The following is a 20,909-nucleotide window of genomic DNA, read 5'->3' on the forward strand; positions in this document are numbered from 1 at the left end:
GGGGATTAAACATGGGAACAGGTGATGTCAGGAGAGGAAGAGGTGTAGAGGACTTGATGGTGATATGTATGTGATTATGGATGTTGTTCATGGTGGTTAGTTAGTGTGTCAAGATGTGCCTGCAGATCAAATTCTATGTTCGTGTCGGAGTTGTTGACATACCAGGCCGACAACTTGGCTTTGATGCCACCACCCGTGGGGATGATGGTGAGTTGGTCGAGGTTAGGCCTGAAGTTGCTGGGAACTGTTGGGGATGATTGCGGGGAGATGGAAATGTCAACTATTGTGATTGTGGGTTTGTTACCTGTTCAGATTTGGATTGATTGGATTTCGGTTGTGTTGTCGGTGCGAGGGAGGAGGGATTTAATAGTGGTAGTTGTGTTCACAAAACAGATGGATTGGTGGACCAGGGTGACGAGGTGATGAGTTTGGAGTATGTCGGACACGTGTAATTTGTGGTGGGTCCAGTGTTGCTCCCTACCTCTCCAGCTAATGGGAGAAGAAGAATGATCGCCGGAGAATCACCTCTTGGTGAAAAAAAAAATGAAAAAATAAAAAAATGAAAAAATAAAAAATCTGAAAGTCTACCTTTGGGTAAGGTTTGTGGTACTTGCCCCCGGGTAACCGAAGCTGCTCCTAGGGATTCGTGCCTTCTGAAAGGGTGGCAAGGCCTTCTTGTGACGGTTTAGCGGTCACAAGAATAAGATCATCTTCACAGAGTCGGTCCTGTTCTCAACTGATTGCTGTCGCGTGGCTCTCGGCGGGAGAATATTTATTGAGTATGACACCATGCAGCGAAGGGTTTTATACGGCCTCGACCCACACAGCAAGGGGTCTCCCTCTCAGATGTTTTAACTTGAACAAAATCTTTTGATTGCGTCACTTCTTGGAAGAGTCGACTGCAAATCCTTCACTATAGTCCTGCCCTCAGTTGGGAATATATTTCTTGTCTGTGTTTTATGTGTGTTGAAGGTGTGCGCAGTAGTGTCTATGTCTGTGACTGATGTTCTATTCAGTGTCTCGAAGTCTGGGCATTAGCTATAACGAAATATGTAAAAAAAATTCTTCGGATCGAAGTGGTTAATTCCTGCACACAAAAAAGTCGAGAAGCGTTAACCATAACAAAATCAATAAGGGGTACCAAAGTAGCGAAGGGGGTTTCTTAAGAAAATCCTGACCCATTCAGAAAGGGATTATATCCTCAACATAGAAATAATACAGAAGTAAATCAATATAAAAAGAAAAAATACCCTTACATTGACTGGAAGAAACTGTAAGAACTGTAATTATAGCGAAGTAGTCAAAAATATATAAGACGTCTCATTTATAAGACTAAATAAATTTGAATTTCATCAAACTGAATAAGATTGTCTGGTGGAAGACGGAACATCATTAGAGCAGACGTTGAGACTTCAAGGATTAATTGCATGAGTTGCATAATGGATAACAATTCGTCGTTTCAGACTCCGCCCTCTTCTGACGACGGAGACACAAAGGCCTTCTATTCACCATTCAATGTCTTACGGGAAAAGATATTGCCACTGTCCTTGGATTTTGTTTACATATACATGCCTACATACATGCATGCATACATACATACATAAATACATACATGCATATATACATACATACATACATACATACATACATACATACATGCATACATGAATACATGCATACATACAACATACATACATGCATACATACATACATACACACATGCATACAAACATACATATATACATACATACATACATACATACTACATACATACATGCGTACACACAAACACGGAGGCTAGGGCATTCGAAGGTCGGGAGGACTCAAGGCGTTGAGAAAGACTTTGGTAGGTTTGAGGCTGATTGTGATGAGTAGCACATGTACTATTGTTCCCTTAATCAAAAGAAGCACCGTCCAATTATCAGTCAAACCCCGACCCTCACCTTCAAACAACACAATACAGTCATCAAACCATACATTCATCCCAACGACCTTTAGCCTTTAATTTATCAATGATTTCTTTGGTGTCCTTGAGCCTTCCCTCCCTCCCTCTTCCGGTGTTGTAACCTAGCTGGACGTCGAATCCTTATTTTTAGATGTATCAACTGATGAACCCATGAATCTTACCATTCCCCTGGAGATCCAGCACTTAGCATTCTTAAGGACATTTTGTGTAAACTTCTGCAGATCTGAACTAAAGAAGCCCAATTTCACGGGCCCTACTAGAAAATGTGAGTGCAGGTCGATGGTGTCGGGATAGGGTCCACACTTAGACCACTTTTCTCCTATCATTATATGGGTTCGTTGTAGTGGAAAATCTTTAAGGAATACACTGATCTGCAGCCGCCAACCTATGCACGGTACATAGATAACGTATTCTTTAATGTGAAAATCTGAACCTATTACCCCAACTTGTCCAGCTTTCCCAAGTCAATTCCTCTCTTAACTTTATATTTCAAGCAGAGAATAATCACATATTCCCCTCCCTAGATGTTTACGTCAGTGTCCTCATTTTTCATGAATGCCCCTCCATTAATATCCAACAAATGCTTACTACAACGCTGCCAAGCAAAAGAAGGCCTCACCCCAAAACGAATACAAAAAACAACACAAGACCAACTTCACCTGACCATCCAGACCTACCATAACACGGTTTACCATACCACACCATCACTCACAATCTTACAGTCTCCACTGTGTACGAAGTCATCTTAAGTGCCCTATCCCATTGTATCATTCATGTGTATGTAGCCAGTTGTCTCCCATATTTATAATTGAGGGGCTGACCTGGGGATTACAGTTGTCGAAGGCCTGGTAGCCAGCGTATGGCTCCTGAAACCGGACTGGAAGTCTTCTGTCGAAGAGGTAGTCTGGTACCAGACTAGAAACTTGCCTCATGTACCTACGTTGACAGTAGAGTCGATGATGGCCAACACGAAGACCTTCTCTAGGTCGAGGAATACATCAGTGACTACAGTCATCATGCAAGTCTGATCCAAGACCACCAGACAAAGCTTCCTCAAGCTCATGACTTATGCCTTCTATGACCAGGACATCTAATGTCCTTACGGATTGTCTCACAAATAACAGACTTCGGCAGCGAGTTCTCGAGCATCTCCCGCCATGTCGCAAACAGCTGACTCCTGGCAGTCAACGTCCTGAAGTCCCTGACCTTCAGGCGGTAATGAGAACTCCGAGACTTCCGGCCCTGTTGATGCTCTTCATGATAACATGGAGGCAGCGTTCTCCTGACGAGTCTCCTCCTACACCCACCCCTTGTGTCAACACACTTGTGGCCACCTAGGGGAAAAACTTTTGGCAATGCCTTAGCCCTTAAAAAAATGTAAATCCCCACCCGTGAAGATGACCATTTATGGTGAAAAGATATCTCGGAAGATGAAAACTAGGTTTTTGTATTTGCACTGAAGATGTAATTATACGAAAACTCTCTGCTTCGTTAGTTTACTTTTCCTAGTGGTTACTTACGCACACACACACACACAAACACACACACACACACACACACACACACACATACACACACACACACACACACACACATATATATATACATATATATATATATATATATATATATATATAAATATGTGTGTATATATATAAATATGTGTATATATATAAATATATATATATACATAACTAAGACAAAATGTTGTTGCACATTTGTAAATAATAATCACGAAGAACCCACAGTCGGAATAAAAGGAAACTTTAGAAGAATGTGTAACTTCTATATTTCGGCTAATAGCTATAGCCCTCTTCAGAAGGAAGAGGGCTACAGATATTAGCCGAAATATAGAAGTTACATATTCTTCTAAAGTTTCCTTTTATTCCGACTGAGTTCTTCGTGAATATATACATATATATATATATATATATATATATATATATATATATATATATATATATATATATATACAGTATATATGTGTGTGTGTTTGTATGTATGTGTTTGATTCACTATGGTCTTGGATCACGTGTTGGACTCGTGATCGACAGTTAATTTCCTCCCGGAAGAGATCTCAGAGCTTATATATGACCGATCTAAGTGTAATGCTGTGACCTTTAGACGCGCGCGCACACACACACACACACCACACATACACACACACAAAATAAGTGTCGGAGTAACGACTCGCAGCGCAGTGATACTGAAATTATTTCAGTGTGTGTGTGTGTGTGTGTGGGTGTATGTGTGTATGTGTGCGCGTGTGCGTGTGTTCGTGTGTGTGCGCGTGTATGTAAACACAGACACACACAGACACACACACACACACACACACACATATATATATATATATATATATATATATATACAAGTAGAATTGAAATCTACAGCATTCAGGCAATTGATAACCTTTTTAGTATTTTCTAGATTTCTAACTAGGATACGGTCATTTGGGGGAGTGGGCAAAGACGTTTGTTCGTGAGTCTCATACTCAAGTAAATCTATGTTGAAGTCACCACAGAGATATACGTTTTTATTTCTAAATGGAGTTATGATTTCTTCAAGCATATTTGTGAACTCATTGATGTTTGTGCCTGGCTTTCTGTAAATTCTTGTTATGACGGTATTTTTTTTTTTTCTTTACTGAAAATCTCAACAGCTACGCAATCAAATAGGTTTTCATGCGAATTAGTGGATTGATTTATTAGTTTGCATGAAATTGATTTTTTTTTTGAAGATAGAGACTCCGCTGCCTTTTTGGATCTATCTATTAACACTGTAGGGAGTATAGTCTTGTAGGAAGTTTACTAGACATCCTGGGTCAATCCATGTTTCGCTTATCACTATAACGTCAAAGCTTTTATTGAGTAACTTGAGATAAGAGTCAATTTTCTGATAATTAGCGTTTAGGCTCCTTGCATTAATGTGAATTAGTGTGAAACCATCAATATCACGAAATACTGTGTCAAATTGTGTATCACTATAGTAATCGCTGTCTTTGTTAGTTTTGAGTAGAAATTTAATTCGGGGTCAATTTGGGTATTATTGTGAAAATTCCTTTTCTGATATTTTGTCTATTTCTTTATACTTCTTAATGGCGGTATATACAGTACATCCAGGTTTTTTGATGCGAGATTTGGCGCGGAAAACAAAAAATTCATTTCTGTGTTTGAGATGGCATGATAGGGAAATGTTTTTGAGCAGTCTGTGCAGAACCAGTTTTTGAAAATATTGGGGTTATTTTTGGCAGTATTTACGGGTATATTTGCACTCATGAAATGATGTAAATGTTTGCATAATGTACATTAGAGGTGATTGCTAGGGACAAGGGTATGGCATGAAGAACAGTTTTTTGTTATGTTTGTTTTTGTTTTTGTGTTAGTTGTAGTGTTCATGGTTATGTTTGTGTTAGAAGATTAAGGAATGTGAACTATTGAAATTCAACTAATTGTTCAAGATTACTTACTTGATGTATTTTTTCATCCTTGCACTTGATATACACCTTGCAGTCTCTTGTCCATGTCGAGATGATCTTCCCTTGTTCTTTAAGTATATTAAACTTAACATTGAAAATATAATTTTGATATCAAATTATATTTGCTCCTCTTTTTCTATAATATTTGAAATGACCTCCAAATCAGTAATATCAAAAGTCATCCAGAAGTCTCTACCATGTTGTCACTTTACGAGTGATTTGTTCTGCACGAGACTGAAGTATTACAAAATGACGTACTGATAGTTGAAACAAATTGTAATTACACACGTGTCAAATTCGAATAAAAGGTTAGTAAGGCATCAACTGATATTAATTGTTTACTGTCATAAAAGATTGATGCTTGTGGAGAGGACGTTATTCAGCACCCGAATTGTTAAATCCGAGATGTTGAGTCTTCGGTCATTTTCTGAAGTAAAAGGATCCCTTGAGAAGACCTGTTAGGGGAGAAGAAATGACAGACAAAAGGAGAATTTGGAATAAGGAAGAAATTGTTCCTTTGATGATTGGACTACGTTTGGCCAAAGGAACTATGGAACAATTGAAGTTCTCCAGAGCATCGACATCAACACCATCAGAAGAACATTGTGCCGTTGGACTCTCACTGTTTAATCAAAGTTTGCCAACATCAGCTCTTTCCATGAAATGTTCTTATTGCAACCTCACCTTTACATCACGCCAAGAACAAGTCAACCACTATGGCCAGGACCTTCATCGAGCCAATCTGAAACGCTCTGTGGATGGAAAAAAATTTCTTACAGAGGAACAGTTTTTAAATAACATCAGTAGTTCTTCAGAGTCAGAGTCTGATGAAGAGGATCCACAAGAAATAAGTGAAGAAGATCAGAGGACTGCAGTTCTTCAAAGACAACCTCAGATCTACTTTGTCAACGCTGATGGGATAGTATTTTCCCTCTTTCGTTGTCTTCTCACTGGTAAAAACAGAGAGATGTCAAGTGAAGAGGAAGTGATTGAACATGCAATGGCAGTGCCTTCTAAGTGTTATTGGTCCATCTTGATGATTGGAGGGGGACATTTTGCAGGAGCTGTCATCAAAGGTGAAGAGATTTTAGCACATAAAACTTTCCATAGCTATACTGTTAGATCTAAACAAGGAGGATCACAAAGTAGCAAAGATAACAAGAATGGTAATACTCATTGTAATTCTGCTGGGTCATCTCTTAGAAGACATAATGAGCAGTCCTTCATGCAGCATGTACAAGAAGTACTTCGATCATGGCAAGGACATTTGAACCAGAGCCACATTATTATGCTTCGAGCAACAAATACAAATAAAAAGGTCATTTTTGGTGGACCAGACCCTCCACTTAAGGCTGATGATTTACGGATAAGAACCATACCATTCAGCACAGAGAAACCAACTTTTAAGGAGGTGCGGAGAGTGCATACAGTATTATCAGAGATCACAGTTCATGGAACAGAAGATGACCTCCAGTCAGAAATAGCAAGTAGAGCGAAAAGCCTCACTGGAAAAAATGTCTTGAAACCATCATCTCCAAAAAAGAAAATAAACAAAGTTAAGGAAAAGAAAGTTATCAGACATCAAGAATCTTGTACCTTCAATGGAAGTGATGATTCGTCTCTCAGTGAAGACTCTGAGTATGGACTCTGTGTGAGCACAAACAAGTTCAGCCCCTTGCAATTGGAAGAAATGGATTGTTATATTCCCAAAAACAAATCCAAAAGAAGACCTCATAAGAACAAAAGACAATTACCTAAGGAGAATTCTAAAGCTCACAAGTCTCTGCCAGAAGTGAGGAATTTACTTTACACGGCATGCAGGTCAGGAGATATAAATACTTTGAAGGCTATTATCACGTATGCACATGATTCAGAAGGTGACCAATTTGAAGGGATTTTGAGTCATGAAGTGAGAGAGTCAATCAAGGCATGTCAAGAAGCTGTCATTCCCCGATCTTTTACTTTTGGGAAAGATGAACTTTCTCTTCTTCATATTGCTGCCACAGCCTGTCACAAAGACGTCATCTGGTATCTAATGGAAAATGGTTGTGACCCAAGTATTAAAAGCAACAAGGGAGAGCTGCCATACAAGATGACAACAAATAAGCAAATACGCAACACCTTCAGACGTTTTATGAGTACATACCCAAGTAAATATGACTACAAGGAGGCAGGGATATTCAGTCCTCTGTGTGAGGAACAAGAAAAGGAACAAGCAGCTCGGAAGGCAGAAAAGAAACGTGGACAGAGAAAGGCTAAGCGGGAAAAGGAAAAGGAAAAAAAGAAAATTGAGGAAGAAAGAAAAATGGAATTAGCACAAAGAAATACTTTCTTATCAATGACTGATAGAGAAAAGAGGGCACTTGCAGCAGAACGACGACTTGCAGCCCAGCAGGAGAGCCAGCAAAAAGCAGCAAACAGGAGTGAATGCATTTCCCAACAGAGGTGTTTCCAGTGATGAATTCCACTACCTAGATTGCATTTTTTGCTCAGTGTCCTGTGTGAAGGAGTATAAAAGCAAAAATAAGTCAAACTGAAGGAAGTAAATTATTGTCTGTATGACTTCAAGCTAGCAGAAAACTCAGGAATTACCTCATCTGCTTGAATTCCAGGGGTACTCAAACTGGGGTTCGCGAACCCCCAGGGGTTCACACGAAGTTTTGTAAGGGTACTTAGATGGCTGACGAAAAACGTATTTTAAATAGTGGTAGTTGTGGATTATGAAATTCCGTGCTAGCAGTGTGTGTTCCTTCAATCTCACTGTTCTACGCTGGTTTCTAAATTAACAGTGTTGATTACCAATAGTTGAATCGGGTGTGTGTGTGTGTGTGTGTGTGTGATGGTTCTTCTCAATAAAGTCATTAACATTTGAATAATTTTATAATATCCTTTGCAGAATTATTGTACTTTTATGAGTTAGTCAATAAATTACCATTCTCTTCATTGTCAGATTATTGGGGGTTCGGGAAGATGATCTTATAACTCAGGGGGGGAATTAACGAGAAAAAGTTTGAGAACCCCTGTAACTAAGGGATGCCCATGAACAATCTTATCCCTTTGGCCCACTCTCCTGATGCTGAGTTATTGCTACTTTGTCATGTAAACAATGTGAATTAAATATTTACACCAGTCATTTCTTTAATTTTTATCTAATGTGTCATATACAGAAATAAACATAAAAAAGGTGTTGTGTTTTTGTAATTGTATATGTATAGCGCTATATAGTTACAGATATAAGATAAAGTGTAGTGTTCTATTTAAATTCAAAACAGTTTTCTGTTACTGTATTCCAAAGGTAGGAGAAATAGTATAAGGTAAGCAGAGTAAGCTTCCCGTATTTAGTTTATTAGAGACCGCTTTGATTTTGTTGTTGTTGTTGTTGATTTGTATTTTCTCTTTGTCGTTTTTATTGCTAAAGGAGGAGCGAAATGGCTTGTGAAGGTTGCGTAAACCTAGAAGTCCGTCTCAAGTTGTGTGAGGAGGAAATTCGTCTTCACAGGAGTGCGCTCCGTGAGAAGAGTGAACCCTCCCCACAACCCAAAGAGCGTTCCACTTCTTCCCCTACTGTCACTGCCGTAAGCGAGTGGCGCTCCGTGGGGTCCCGTTTGTCGAGCCCGCGTTCGGTAGACGTGTGTCCTGTGGAGGAACCGCTGGCTCTAGCCAATCGTTTTGCTCTACTGGAGGATGAAGTGGCTGAAAACCAGGAGTTCTTGGTGGTGGGGGACTCCATGGTGCGAGGCTATGACGACATCCTGCAGCGGAAGACTAAGCGACGTTGCAAGCTTGTATGTCAACCGGGCCGTGGGATCGCCGATTGTACCCAGTCCATCAGGGAGCAAGGACGGAAGAACACGGTTACGATTCTTCATACGGGAAGTAACGATGTAGGTAGGGTCAAGATCGAGAGAATACAAGGTCTACTCAACAGCTAACCAGTATTTAGGTCGTTTGCGCAGTGACGTCACTAGAAGTACCTGGCCGAGGGTTCGTTGAAATTCCGGCCTCAGTCCAGGTGTGGCTGGAGTCGGGAACGTGTCTCCGATTTCTTTTAGAATATTTATGCGTAACTAAAATAATTATGCCGTCCCATTGTGCAGAAAAACACATGTGAAAGGGTCTGAAATAACTTACCATAGATTTCCAGAGGATGAATATGTGAGAAATAAGTGGATTACGTTTTGCAAACGAACAGAAAGTTTTAATCCAACCAATTCTTGCATATGCAGTCCGCACTTTGAAGCAAATGTATTCCAGCTTAGCTTCCGTAGCCAGCGTCATTGCCCTATGATGTTTGTGGATAGAAATTGAATCTGATAGTTAAATATCGACATTTGAATTAAAAATTTCTGATTGTTTATATTAACCCATCAAAATATAATACAATAATTACACAATAAAAGTTGTTGCACTCAAAATTCAGTCGTCAACCATGTAATATACATGGGTCGTTGTTACAAAAAATGAAATGTCAGTGTTTCATGTAAACAAATCGGAAATGTAATATTTACTTACCGTGTTTTATACTAAATTTGTACCTAATTTTGTTATTTCTTGGGATATTGACATTGGATGGAAATAAGAGTAATTAGTATTTAACAATGAAATAACGTAGACAGTGTTAAAAAGTAATGATAAAAGGAAACGCCCATATTGGGTATTGGGTAACCGTACCACCGAAACAGGGATGTGTATTGTTTTTAAACAAGTGGCATGGTGTCATCTATATATCATTGATAATTCATGCCATATCCTTTAAGTTTGGCAAATCGTTTTCTTCATAGACAAAGATAATTGTTTGTGGTAAATGGATTCATAGACTTGGATACTTGTTTGCCCTCTACACAAAGAATAACCTTTAAATTTCTTTATTAAATATGTCAAAAATAAACCACAAGAATATTTTTTCAATATGAAACCCCCATTTTAACGGTTGCAGAACATGAAATAGGTAAGTCCCCCATCAAATATGTGGTGCCTGTACGTTTTCTCTTTTACCTAACATTTTCACTTACGTTTTCACCATTTTCTCTGTGGGCTCCACTTCTGATGACGTCACAACATGCGCGTGAGTTGACCTTGTATTCTCTCGGTCTTGGGTAGGGTGAGATCAGAGGAGCTTGTTCGGAATTACAAGGTTCTCCTTCAGGAGATGAAGGAACGTGGGAGCCGTCACGTAGTCTGTGGGATCCTCCCGAGGATCTACGCAGGCTCGTGTTGGAACAGTAGAGCCATAGGGATCAATGATAGGATATCGCAGTTGTGCACACAATTGGGATACCACTTTCTTGATCCTTGGTATCTCTTTTCTAGGCGCCAGCCATGACCTTTACGCTTCTGATGGGATCCACCTTACCCGCAGAGGCAAAGATGTTCTTACAAACCTCATTGTGGGAGTCTGTAATGAATTAGCCCCTTTTTTAGGGTCGAAGCCCAAAGGGAAGGGGAAATACAATGTACTTGGGAAAACAGTGTAGAGTATAGCATTAATGTAGAACAATGTGCCAGTATAGGACAAAATATAATTTTAGGATATAATGTCGCTAGAGGACGAAATGTTACATTAGGATGTAATGTCATAAGACAAAATGTCACAATGGGATGTAATGACAGTGGAGGACAAAAGATCACGATGGGAAGTAATGATAGTGGAGGACAAAATATCACGATAGGATGTAATGATAATGGAGGAGAAAATATCACGGTAGGATATAATGTCAGTGGAGGACAAAATACAATTTTAGGAAGGGATACCGGACAGAATGTCAATGAAGGCCAAAATATCATGATAGGATGTAATGTCAGTGGAAGACAAAAGATCATGATGGGATGTAATTATAGTGGAGGAAAAATATCACGGTAGGATATAATGTCACTGGAGGACAAAATATAATTTTAGGAAGGGATGCCGGACATAATGTCAATGAACGACGGGAGGCCGGCGTGAATCACGGTGACGTAGGGGGACAAAATGTACAAAAGAGATCGGATGACCGTGATCGACCAGATGTCCGTGATGGGGGAAATGTTCATTTTGATGGGAGAAATGTTAATGAGGCATTGAATGTCAATGAAGGACCAAATAATAATATAGAGCAAGGTATAAATGAAAAACAAAATGATAATGTAAGACATGATATTGAAACTCAAAATGTGTCAAAAAGAAATAATCACGAGTTTCTTAAAACCATGTACTTTAATGCTCGTAGTATTAGGAACAAATATCAAGAAATATAGGCGTATGTCAAAAGCGAAAATCTCGATATGATAGGAATAACTGAGACATGGTTAAATGGTACAGAGTTCGAAGCTGAATTTAATATTGCGGCATTTAAACACTTTCATCAGGATAGAAACCACAAGAGAGGTGGGGGTGTTCTGTTGTACGTTAAAAACAATGTTCATGCTTGTGTTTTAGAGAAAGTGAAACAGGATGCATATGATAGTTTGTGGGTTGAGTTAACCCAAACAAATGGACAAAAAATGAATATAGGTGTAATATATAGGCCAAAGACATTATCATTAGCAGACGACAAATTGTTATTTCAAGAACTGTCTAGTTTCTGCAACCGGGATTTATTGATAATGGGTGATTTCAATTTTACTGACATTGATTGGATGACCCTTGAACATGGCCATATAGGTAGTCGCTTGATTGATTTTCTTGGTGACAATTACTTAATTCAGCATGTAAAAGAGTCCACAAGATATGGAAACTTACTCGATATAGTGATCACTAGCCGCGAAAGCATAGTAACTGATGTAGAAGTAGGTGAATCTGTTGCAAATAGCGATCACAACTTAGTTAGATTCAAACTCCTAAACAATTTTAGAATAGATACTTGTGTTTCTAAAATACCCGATTTCAGTAAAGCTCAGTTCATAGGACTACGTCAGGAGCTTCAGCTTACAGATTGGGAGGCAAAATTAAACGAAAGACCTGTAGATCAGATGTGGGAAATATTTCAAAATACGCTCACTAAGATGATTCAGACTTACATTCCTTTTAAGGACAGATGTCCCTCAAATCAGGCTCGCCCAAAGTGGCTCGACAAAGAAACAGAAAAAAAGTATTGCTAAAAAGAGACAGGCTTATAAGAAATATAAGTGCTCGGGTGCATCTAATGACTATGAAACTTATGTATCAATACAGAGAGATTTAAAAAAGACAATGAGAAAAAGAAAACGACAATACGAAATGAACATCGCTGATAAATCAAAAGAGAATCCCAAAGAATTCTATAGTTACATTAGAGATAAAAAGGTTGTTAGGAATCACATTGGTCCACTATTATCTGCTGACGGTCAACTTGAATATTCAAATGAAGGAATGTGTAATATCTTAAACAATTATTTTAGCTCGGTATTCGTAAACGAAACACCTCATAGTGAATTCCAAACTGAAACCTGTGAAAAGTCTAGGGTAAACTTACTCACTACGGTAAATATAACAAAAGAAAAAAATAGAAGGTGACGGTTGACATCCAAGAATCTTAAAGGAAATGAAAAACGAGATTGTTGTTCTATTAGAAATTATTTTCAAGAAATCCATCATATCCGGAGATGTCCCAAGAGAATGGAAGCTAGCTAACGTTACTCCCATATTCAAAAAAGGTGACAAAAAGAAGCCAAATAACTATAGGCCTATAAGTTTGACTTCAATCGTAGGAAAAATAATGGAAACTATCACCAGAGATGCTATCGAACATCATTTAGAAAATAACCGTTTGATAAATGATAGCCAGCATGGTTTCAGACGGAAACGTTCTTGCGTGACTAACTTACTTGAATTCTACAACACAGTTATTTCGAATTATAACAAAAGAAACATTAATATATCTAGACTTTGCAAAAAGCTTTTGATACCGTTCCACACGAAAGACTACTTACTAAATTAGCTTTACACGGAATAAGAGGTAGCCTATTAGGTTGGACTAGTAATTGGTTGAATGGTCGAAAACAGAGAGTTGTTTTAAATGGACAAACTTCTAGATGGAAAAATGTTACAAGTGGAGTTCCTCAGGGTTCCGTTCTTGGGCCACTTCTATTCATAGTATATATAAATGATATAGACCATGGACTAAAATCCACTATTTCCAAATTTGCTGATGATACAAAACTGTGCGGAGTGGCAAATGATCACTCAAACCAATTAGATATTCAAGAAGATTTAGATCAATTACAGCAATTGTCTGAAAAGTGGCTAATGAAATTTAACACAAGTAAATGCAAGGTAATGCACATAGGTAAAAATAACAGTAAGTACGATTACAAGTTATTTGGAAATTCGTTAACAAAAGTGGATAGTGAAAAAGATCTCGGCGTAATTATCAGTAACGACCTCAAATCATCCAAGCAGTGTATTTCAGCCTCTGAGAAAGCAAATAAGATTGTAGGACTGATTGCGCGATCTTTGGATTTCAAAAGTCCATCACTCATTAACAAGCTATATAAATCGTTAGTTCGTCCACATTTGGAATATGCTGTTTCCGTATGGTCACCGAATCTCGTTAAAGACATTGACAGACTGGAAAAAGTACAACGGCGAGCCACAAAACTGATTCCAAATATCAAAAATAAATCATACGAAAATCGACTAAAACATATGAATCTGTTTTCCACCCCAAAAAAAGCGTAGACTCAGAGGTGACTTGATACAGGTCTTTAAGATTTTAAAGGAAATTGACAACATCAAAAGTGACCAAATTTTCACATTGAATGAGAATCAGACAAGAAACAATGGTCTCAAACTGTCCGGAATTAGATTCAATTTGGAAGTAGGTAGAAACAACTTTGCCAACCGTGTATTTAATGAATGGAATAAACTTCCTGCACAGGTAGTGCAATGTAGTTCAGTTCGAAGCTTTAAGAATCATTTAGATAAAACACCTAAGCAAGATGCTGTAATGATTATAATTTATTTTATATTATTTTTTTTTGTCTCTCTGATTTTCATTTATTATTAGTTATATGTCAATTTATTATTATTTACTATTTACCTGTTTGTTTATTATTTAACTATACCTATGCATTTATTTATGTATTTTATTTGTTATTTACATTATTATAGTTTTTATTTATTATTTTATTATTATTATGATTTTTTTCGCATCCGACCTAGATATGGACCAAAAGGTCTCCTGTCGGCATGCTTCGCCTTTGTAATCCTTTGTAGTCTCTTATATGTGGGGTGACGTGTTTGAATGTGATGTAGTGTTTGATGAGATCTTGAATTTCTGGTGTGAAATTTGGTTTTGTGATTTTCTGTTGCCTCAGGAGATATATTTTTGTTTGCGTTTTATATGGTTGTGTTGAAGGTGTGCACAGCAATGTCTATGTCTGTGATTGATGTATTGCTTATTGTCTCGAAATCTTGTTCTGCATCTCCAGTGAAAGCTTCTCAGTTTGCTTTTTCTTTTGTAATTAATGCATGTGTTTCTGTGGCCAACTGTGATGTATCGTTTTTTAGTGGTGATAATGATTGTAAGGTGGTCGAATCCAAGGACTCTGACCACTCTCCAAGATGAGGGGATTAAACATGGGAACAGGTGATGTCAGGAGAGGAAGAGGTGTAGAGGACTTGATGGTGATATGTATGTGATTATGGATGTTGTTCATGGTGGTTAGTTAGTGTGTCAAGATGTGCCTGCAGATCAAATTCTATGTTCGTGTCGGAGTTGTTGACATACCAGGCCGACAACTTGGCTTTGATGCCACCACCCGTGGGGATGATGGTGAGTTGGTCGAGGTTAGGCCTGAAGTTGCTGGGAACTGTTGGGGATGATTGCGGGGAGATGGAAATGTCAACTATTGTGATTGTGGGTTTGTTACCTGTTCAGATTTGGATTGATTGGATTTCGGTTGTGTTGTCGGTGCGAGGGAGGAGGGATTTAATAGTGGTAGTTGTGTTCACAAAACAGATGGATTGGTGGACCAGGGTGACGAGGTGATGAGTTTGGAGTATGTCGGACACGTGTAATTTGTGGTGGGTCCAGTGTTGCTCCCTACCTCTCCAGCTAATGGGAGAAGAAGAAGAATGATCGCCGGAGAATCACCTCTTGGTGAACAAAAAAAATGAAAAAAAAAAAAATGAAAAAATAAAAAATCTGAAAGTCTACCTTTGGGTAAGGTTTGTGGTACTTGCCCCCGGGTAACCGAAGCTGCTCCTAGGGATTCGTGCCTTCTGAAAGGGTGGCAAGGCCTTCTTGTGACGGTTTAGCGGTCACAAGAATAAGATCATCTTCACAGAGTCGGTCCTGTTCTCAACTGATTGCTGTCGCGTGGCTCTCGGCGGGAGAATATTTATTGAGTATGACACCATGCAGCGAAGGGTTTTATACGGCCTCGACCCACACAGCAAGGGGTCTCCCTCTCAGATGTTTTAACTTGAACAAAATCTTTTGATTGCGTCACTTCTTGGAAGAGTCGACTGCAAATCCTTCACTATAGTCCTGCCCTCAGTTGGGAATATATTTCTTGTCTGTGTTTTATGTGTGTTGAAGGTGTGCGCAGTAGTGTCTATGTCTGTGACTGATGTTCTATTCAGTGTCTCGAAGTCTGGGCATTAGCTATAACGAAATATGTAAAAAAAATTCTTCGGATCGAAGTGGTTAATTCCTGCACACAAAAAAGTCGAGAAGCGTTAACCATAACAAAATCAATAAGGGGTACCAAAGTAGCGAAGGGGGTTTCTTAAGAAAATCCTGACCCATTCAGAAAGGGATTATATCCTCAACATAGAAATAATACAGAAGTAAATCAATATAAAAAGAAAAAATACCCTTACATTGACTGGAAGAAACTGGAAGAACTGTAATTATAGCGAAGTAGTCAAAAATATATAAGACGTCTCATTTATAAGACTAAATAAATTTGAATTTCATCAAACTGAATAAGATTGTCTGGTGGAAGACGAAACATCATTAGAGCAGACGTTGAGACTTCAAGGATTAATTGCATGAGTTGCATAATGGATAACAATTCGTCGTTTCAGACTCCGCCCTCTTCTGACGACGGAGACACAAAGGCCTTCTATTCACCATTCAATGCCTTACGGGAAAAGATATTGCCACTGTCCTTGGATTTTGTTTACATATACATGCCTACATACATGCATGCATACATACATACATAAATACATACATGCATATATACATACATACATACATACATACATGCATACATGAATACATGCATACATACAACATACATACATGCATACATACATACATACACACATGCATACAAACATACATATATACATACATACATACTACATACATACATGCGTACACACAAACACGGAGGCTAGGGCATTCGAAGGTCGGGAGGACTCAAGGCGTTGAGAAAGACTTTGGTAGGTTTGAGGCTGATTGTGATGAGTAGCACATGTACTATTGTTCCCTTAATCAAAAGAAGCACCGTCCAATTATCAGTCAAACCCCGACCCTCACCTTCAAACAACACAATACAGTCATCAAACCATACATTCATCCCAACGACCTTTAGCCTCTAATTTATCAAAGATTTCTTTGGTGTCCTTGAGCCTTCCCTCCCTCCCTCTTCCGGTGTTGTAGCCTAGCTGGACGTCGAATCCTTATTTTTAGATGTATCAACTGATGAACCCATGAATCTTACCATTCCCCTGGAGATCCAGCACTTAGCATTCTTAAGGACATTTTGTGTAAACTTCTGCAGATCTGAACTAAAGAAGCCCAATTTCACGGGCCCTACTAGAAAATGTGAGTGCAGGTCGATGGTGTCGGGATAGGGTCCACACTTAGACCACTTTTCTCCTATCATTATATGGGTTCGTTGTAGTGGAAAATCTTTAAGGAATACACTGATCTGCAGCCGCCAACCTATGCACGGTACATAGATAACGTATTCTTTAATGTGAAAATCTGAACCTATTACCCCAACTTGTCCAGCTTTCCCAAGTCAATTCCTCTCTTAACTTTATATTTCAAGCAGAGAATAATCACATATTCCCCTCCCTAGATGTTTACGTCAGTGTCCTCATTTTTCATGAATGCCCCTCCATTAATATCCAACAAATGCTTACTACAACGCTGCCAAGCAAAAGAAGGCCTCACCCCAAAACGAATACAAAAAACAACACAAGACCAACTTCACCTGACCATCCAGACCTACCATAACACGGTTTACCATACCACACCATCACTCACAATCTTACAGTCTCCACTGTGTACGAAGTCATCTTAAGTGCCCTATCCCATTGTATCATTCATGTGTATGTAGCCAGTTGTCTCCCATATTTATAATTGAGGGGCTGACCTGGGGATTACAGTTGTCGAAGGCCTGGTAGCCAGCGTATGGCTCCTGAAACCGGACTGGAAGTCTTCTGTCGAAGAGGTAGTCTGGTACCAGACTAGAAACTTGCCTCATGTACCTACGTTGACAGTAGAGTCGATGATGGCCAACACGAAGACCTTCTCTAGGTCGAGGAATACATCAGTGACTACAGTCATCATGCAAGTCTGATCCAAGACCACCAGACAAAGCTTCCTCAAGCTCATGACTTATGCCTTCTATGACCAGGACATCTAATGTCCTTACGGATTGTCTCACAAATAACAGACTTCGGCAGCGAGTTCTCGAGCATCTCCCGCCATGTCGCAAACAGCTGACTCCTGGCAGTCAACGTCCTGAAGTCTCTGACCTTCAGGCGGTAATGAGAACTCCGAGACTTCCGGCCCTGTTGAACTCTTCATGATAACATGGAGGCAGCGTTCTCCTGGCGAGTCTCCTCCTACACCCACCCCTTGTGTCAACACACTTGTGGCCACCTAGGGGAAAAACTTTTGGCAATGCCTTAGCCCTTAAAAAAAGAAATGTAAATCCCCACCCTTGAAGATGACCATTTATGGTGAAAAGATATCTCGGAAGATGAAAACTAGGTTTTTGTATTTGCACTGAAGATGTAATTATACGAAAGCTCTCTGCTTCGTTAGTTTACTTTTCCTAGTGGTTACTTACGCACACACACACACACACACACACACACACACACACACACACACACACACATATATATATACATATATATGTATATATATCTATACATATATATCTATATATATATGTATATATATATATATATATATATATATATCACTAAGACAAAATGTTGTTGCACATTTGTAAATAATAATCACGAAGAACCCACAGTCGGAATAAAAGGAAACTTTAGAAGAATGTGTAACTTCTATATTTCGGCTAATAGCTATAGCCCTCTTCAGGAGGAAGAGGGCTACAGATATTAGCCGAAATATAGAAGTTACATATTCTTCTAAAGTTTCCTTTTATTCCGACTGAGTTCTTCGTGAATATATACATATATATATATATATATATATATATATATATATATATATATATATATATATATATATACATACAGTATATATGTGTGTGTGTTTGTATGTACATATGTGTCTGATTCACTATGGTCTTGGATCACGTGTTGGACTCGTGATCGACAGCTATTTCCCTCCCGGAAGAGAGCTCAGAGCTTATATATGACAGATCTATGTGTAATGCTGTGATCTTTAGACGCGCGCACACACACACACACACACACACACACACACAAAATAAGTGTTGGAGTAACGACTCGCAGCGCAGTGATACTGAAATTATTTCAGTGTGTGTGTGTGTGTCTGTGTGTGTATGTGTGTGTGTGTGCGTGTGTGTATGTGTGTGTATGCGTGTGCACGCGTGTGTGTGCGCGTGCGATGGGTATATATGTGTGTGTATGTGTGCGCGTGTGCGTGTGTTCGTGTGTGTGCGCGTGTATGTAAACACAGACACACACACACACACACACACACACACACACACACACACATATATACATATATATATATATATATATATATATATATATATATATACAAGTAGAATTGAAATCTACAGCATTCTGGCAATTGATAACCTTTTTAGTATTTTCTAGATTTCTATCATGGATACGGTCATTTGGGGGAGTGGGCAAAGACGTTTGTTCGTGAGTCTCATACTCAAGTAAATCTATGTTGAAGTCACCACAGAGATATGGGTTTTCATTTCTAAATGGAATTATGATTTCTTCAAGCATATTTGTGAACTCATTGATGTTTGAGCCTGGCTTTCTGTAAATACTTGTTATTACTTTTTTTTTTCATATACTGAAAATCTCAACAGCTACGCAGTCAAATAGGTTTTCATGCGAATTAGTGGATTGATTTATTAGTTTGCATGAAATTGATTTTTTTTTTGAAGATAGAGACTCCGCTGCCTTTTTGGATCTATCTATTAACACTGTAGGGAGTATAGTCTTGTAGGAAGTTTACTAGACATCCTGGGTCAATCCATGTTTCGCTTATCACTATAACGTCAAAGCTTTTATTGAGTAACTTGAGATAAGAGTCAATTTTCTGATAATTAGCGTTTAGGCTCCTTGCATTAATGTGAATTAGTGTGAAACCATCAATATCACGAAATACTGTGTCAAATTGTGTATCACTATAGTAATCGCTGTCTTTGTTAGTTTTGAGTAGAAATTTAATTCGGGGTCAATTTGGGTATTATTGTGAAAATTCCTTTTCTGATATTTTGTCTATTTCTTTATACTTCTTAATGGCGGTATATACAGTACATCCAGGTTTTTTGATGCGAGATTTGGCGCGGAAAACAAAAAATTCATTTCTGTGTTTGAGATGGCATGATAGGGAAATGTTTTTGAGCAGTCTGTGCAGAACCAGTTTTTGAAAATATTGGGGTTATTTTTGGCAGTATTTACGGGTATATTTGCACTCATGAAATGATGTAAATGTTTGCATAATGTACATTAGAGGTGATTGCTAGGGACAAGGGTATGGCATGAAGAACAGTTTTTTGTTATGTTTGTTTTTGTTTTTGTGTTAGTTGTAGTGTTCATGGTTATGTTTGTGTTAGAAGATTAAGGAATGTGAACTATTGAAATTCAACTAATTGTTCAAGATTACTTACTTGATGTATTTTTTCATCCTTGCACTTGATATACACCTTGCAGTCTCTTGTCCATGTCGAGATGATCTTCCCTTGTTCTTTAAGTATATTAAACTTAACATTGAAAATATAATTTTGATATCAAATTATATTTGCTCCTCTTTTTCTATAATATTTGAAATGACCTCCAAATCAGTAATATCAAAAGTCATCCAGAAGTCTCTACCATGTTGTCACTTTACGAGTGATTTGTTCTGCACGAGACTGAAGTATTACAAAATGACGTACTGATAGTTGAAACAAATTGTAATTACACACGTGTCAAATTCGAATAAAAGGTTAGTAAGGCATCAACTGATATTAATTGTTTACTGTCATAAAAGATTGATGCTTGTGGAGAGGACGTTATTCAGCACCCGAATTGTTAAATCCGAGATGTTGAGTCTTCGGTCATTTTCTGAAGTAAAAGGATCCCTTGAG

At 38.5% G+C, this 20,909-nt stretch overlaps 1 protein-coding gene across 1 annotated transcript; it reads left to right on the plus strand.

Annotated features, from left to right (window-relative positions):
• The first annotated feature begins 5,994 nt into the window (after window positions 1–5,994).
• On the plus strand, window positions 5,995–14,968 carry LOC143029185 (tRNA endonuclease ANKZF1-like). The gene is made up of 3 exons (XM_076191711.1): window positions 5,995–7,684; window positions 10,381–10,392; window positions 14,718–14,968. The coding sequence occupies exons 1-3, from the start codon at window positions 5,995–5,997 to the stop codon at window positions 14,966–14,968; spliced, it is 1,953 nt and encodes a 650-aa protein (XP_076047826.1).
• Window positions 14,969–20,909: the final 5,941 nt, after the last annotated feature.

This window comes from Oratosquilla oratoria, chromosome 1 (assembly GCF_046742065.1).
Source record: "Oratosquilla oratoria isolate Oo_2021 chromosome 1, ASM4674206v1, whole genome shotgun sequence".
NCBI lineage: Eukaryota > Metazoa > Arthropoda > Malacostraca > Stomatopoda > Squillidae > Oratosquilla > Oratosquilla oratoria.

What these genes read in the sequence shown, in the direction of transcription:
- LOC143029185 (XM_076191711.1), top strand. Translation starts at nt 5,995, where the DNA reads ATGGAACAATTGAAGTTCTCCAGAGCATCGACATCAACACCATCAGAA.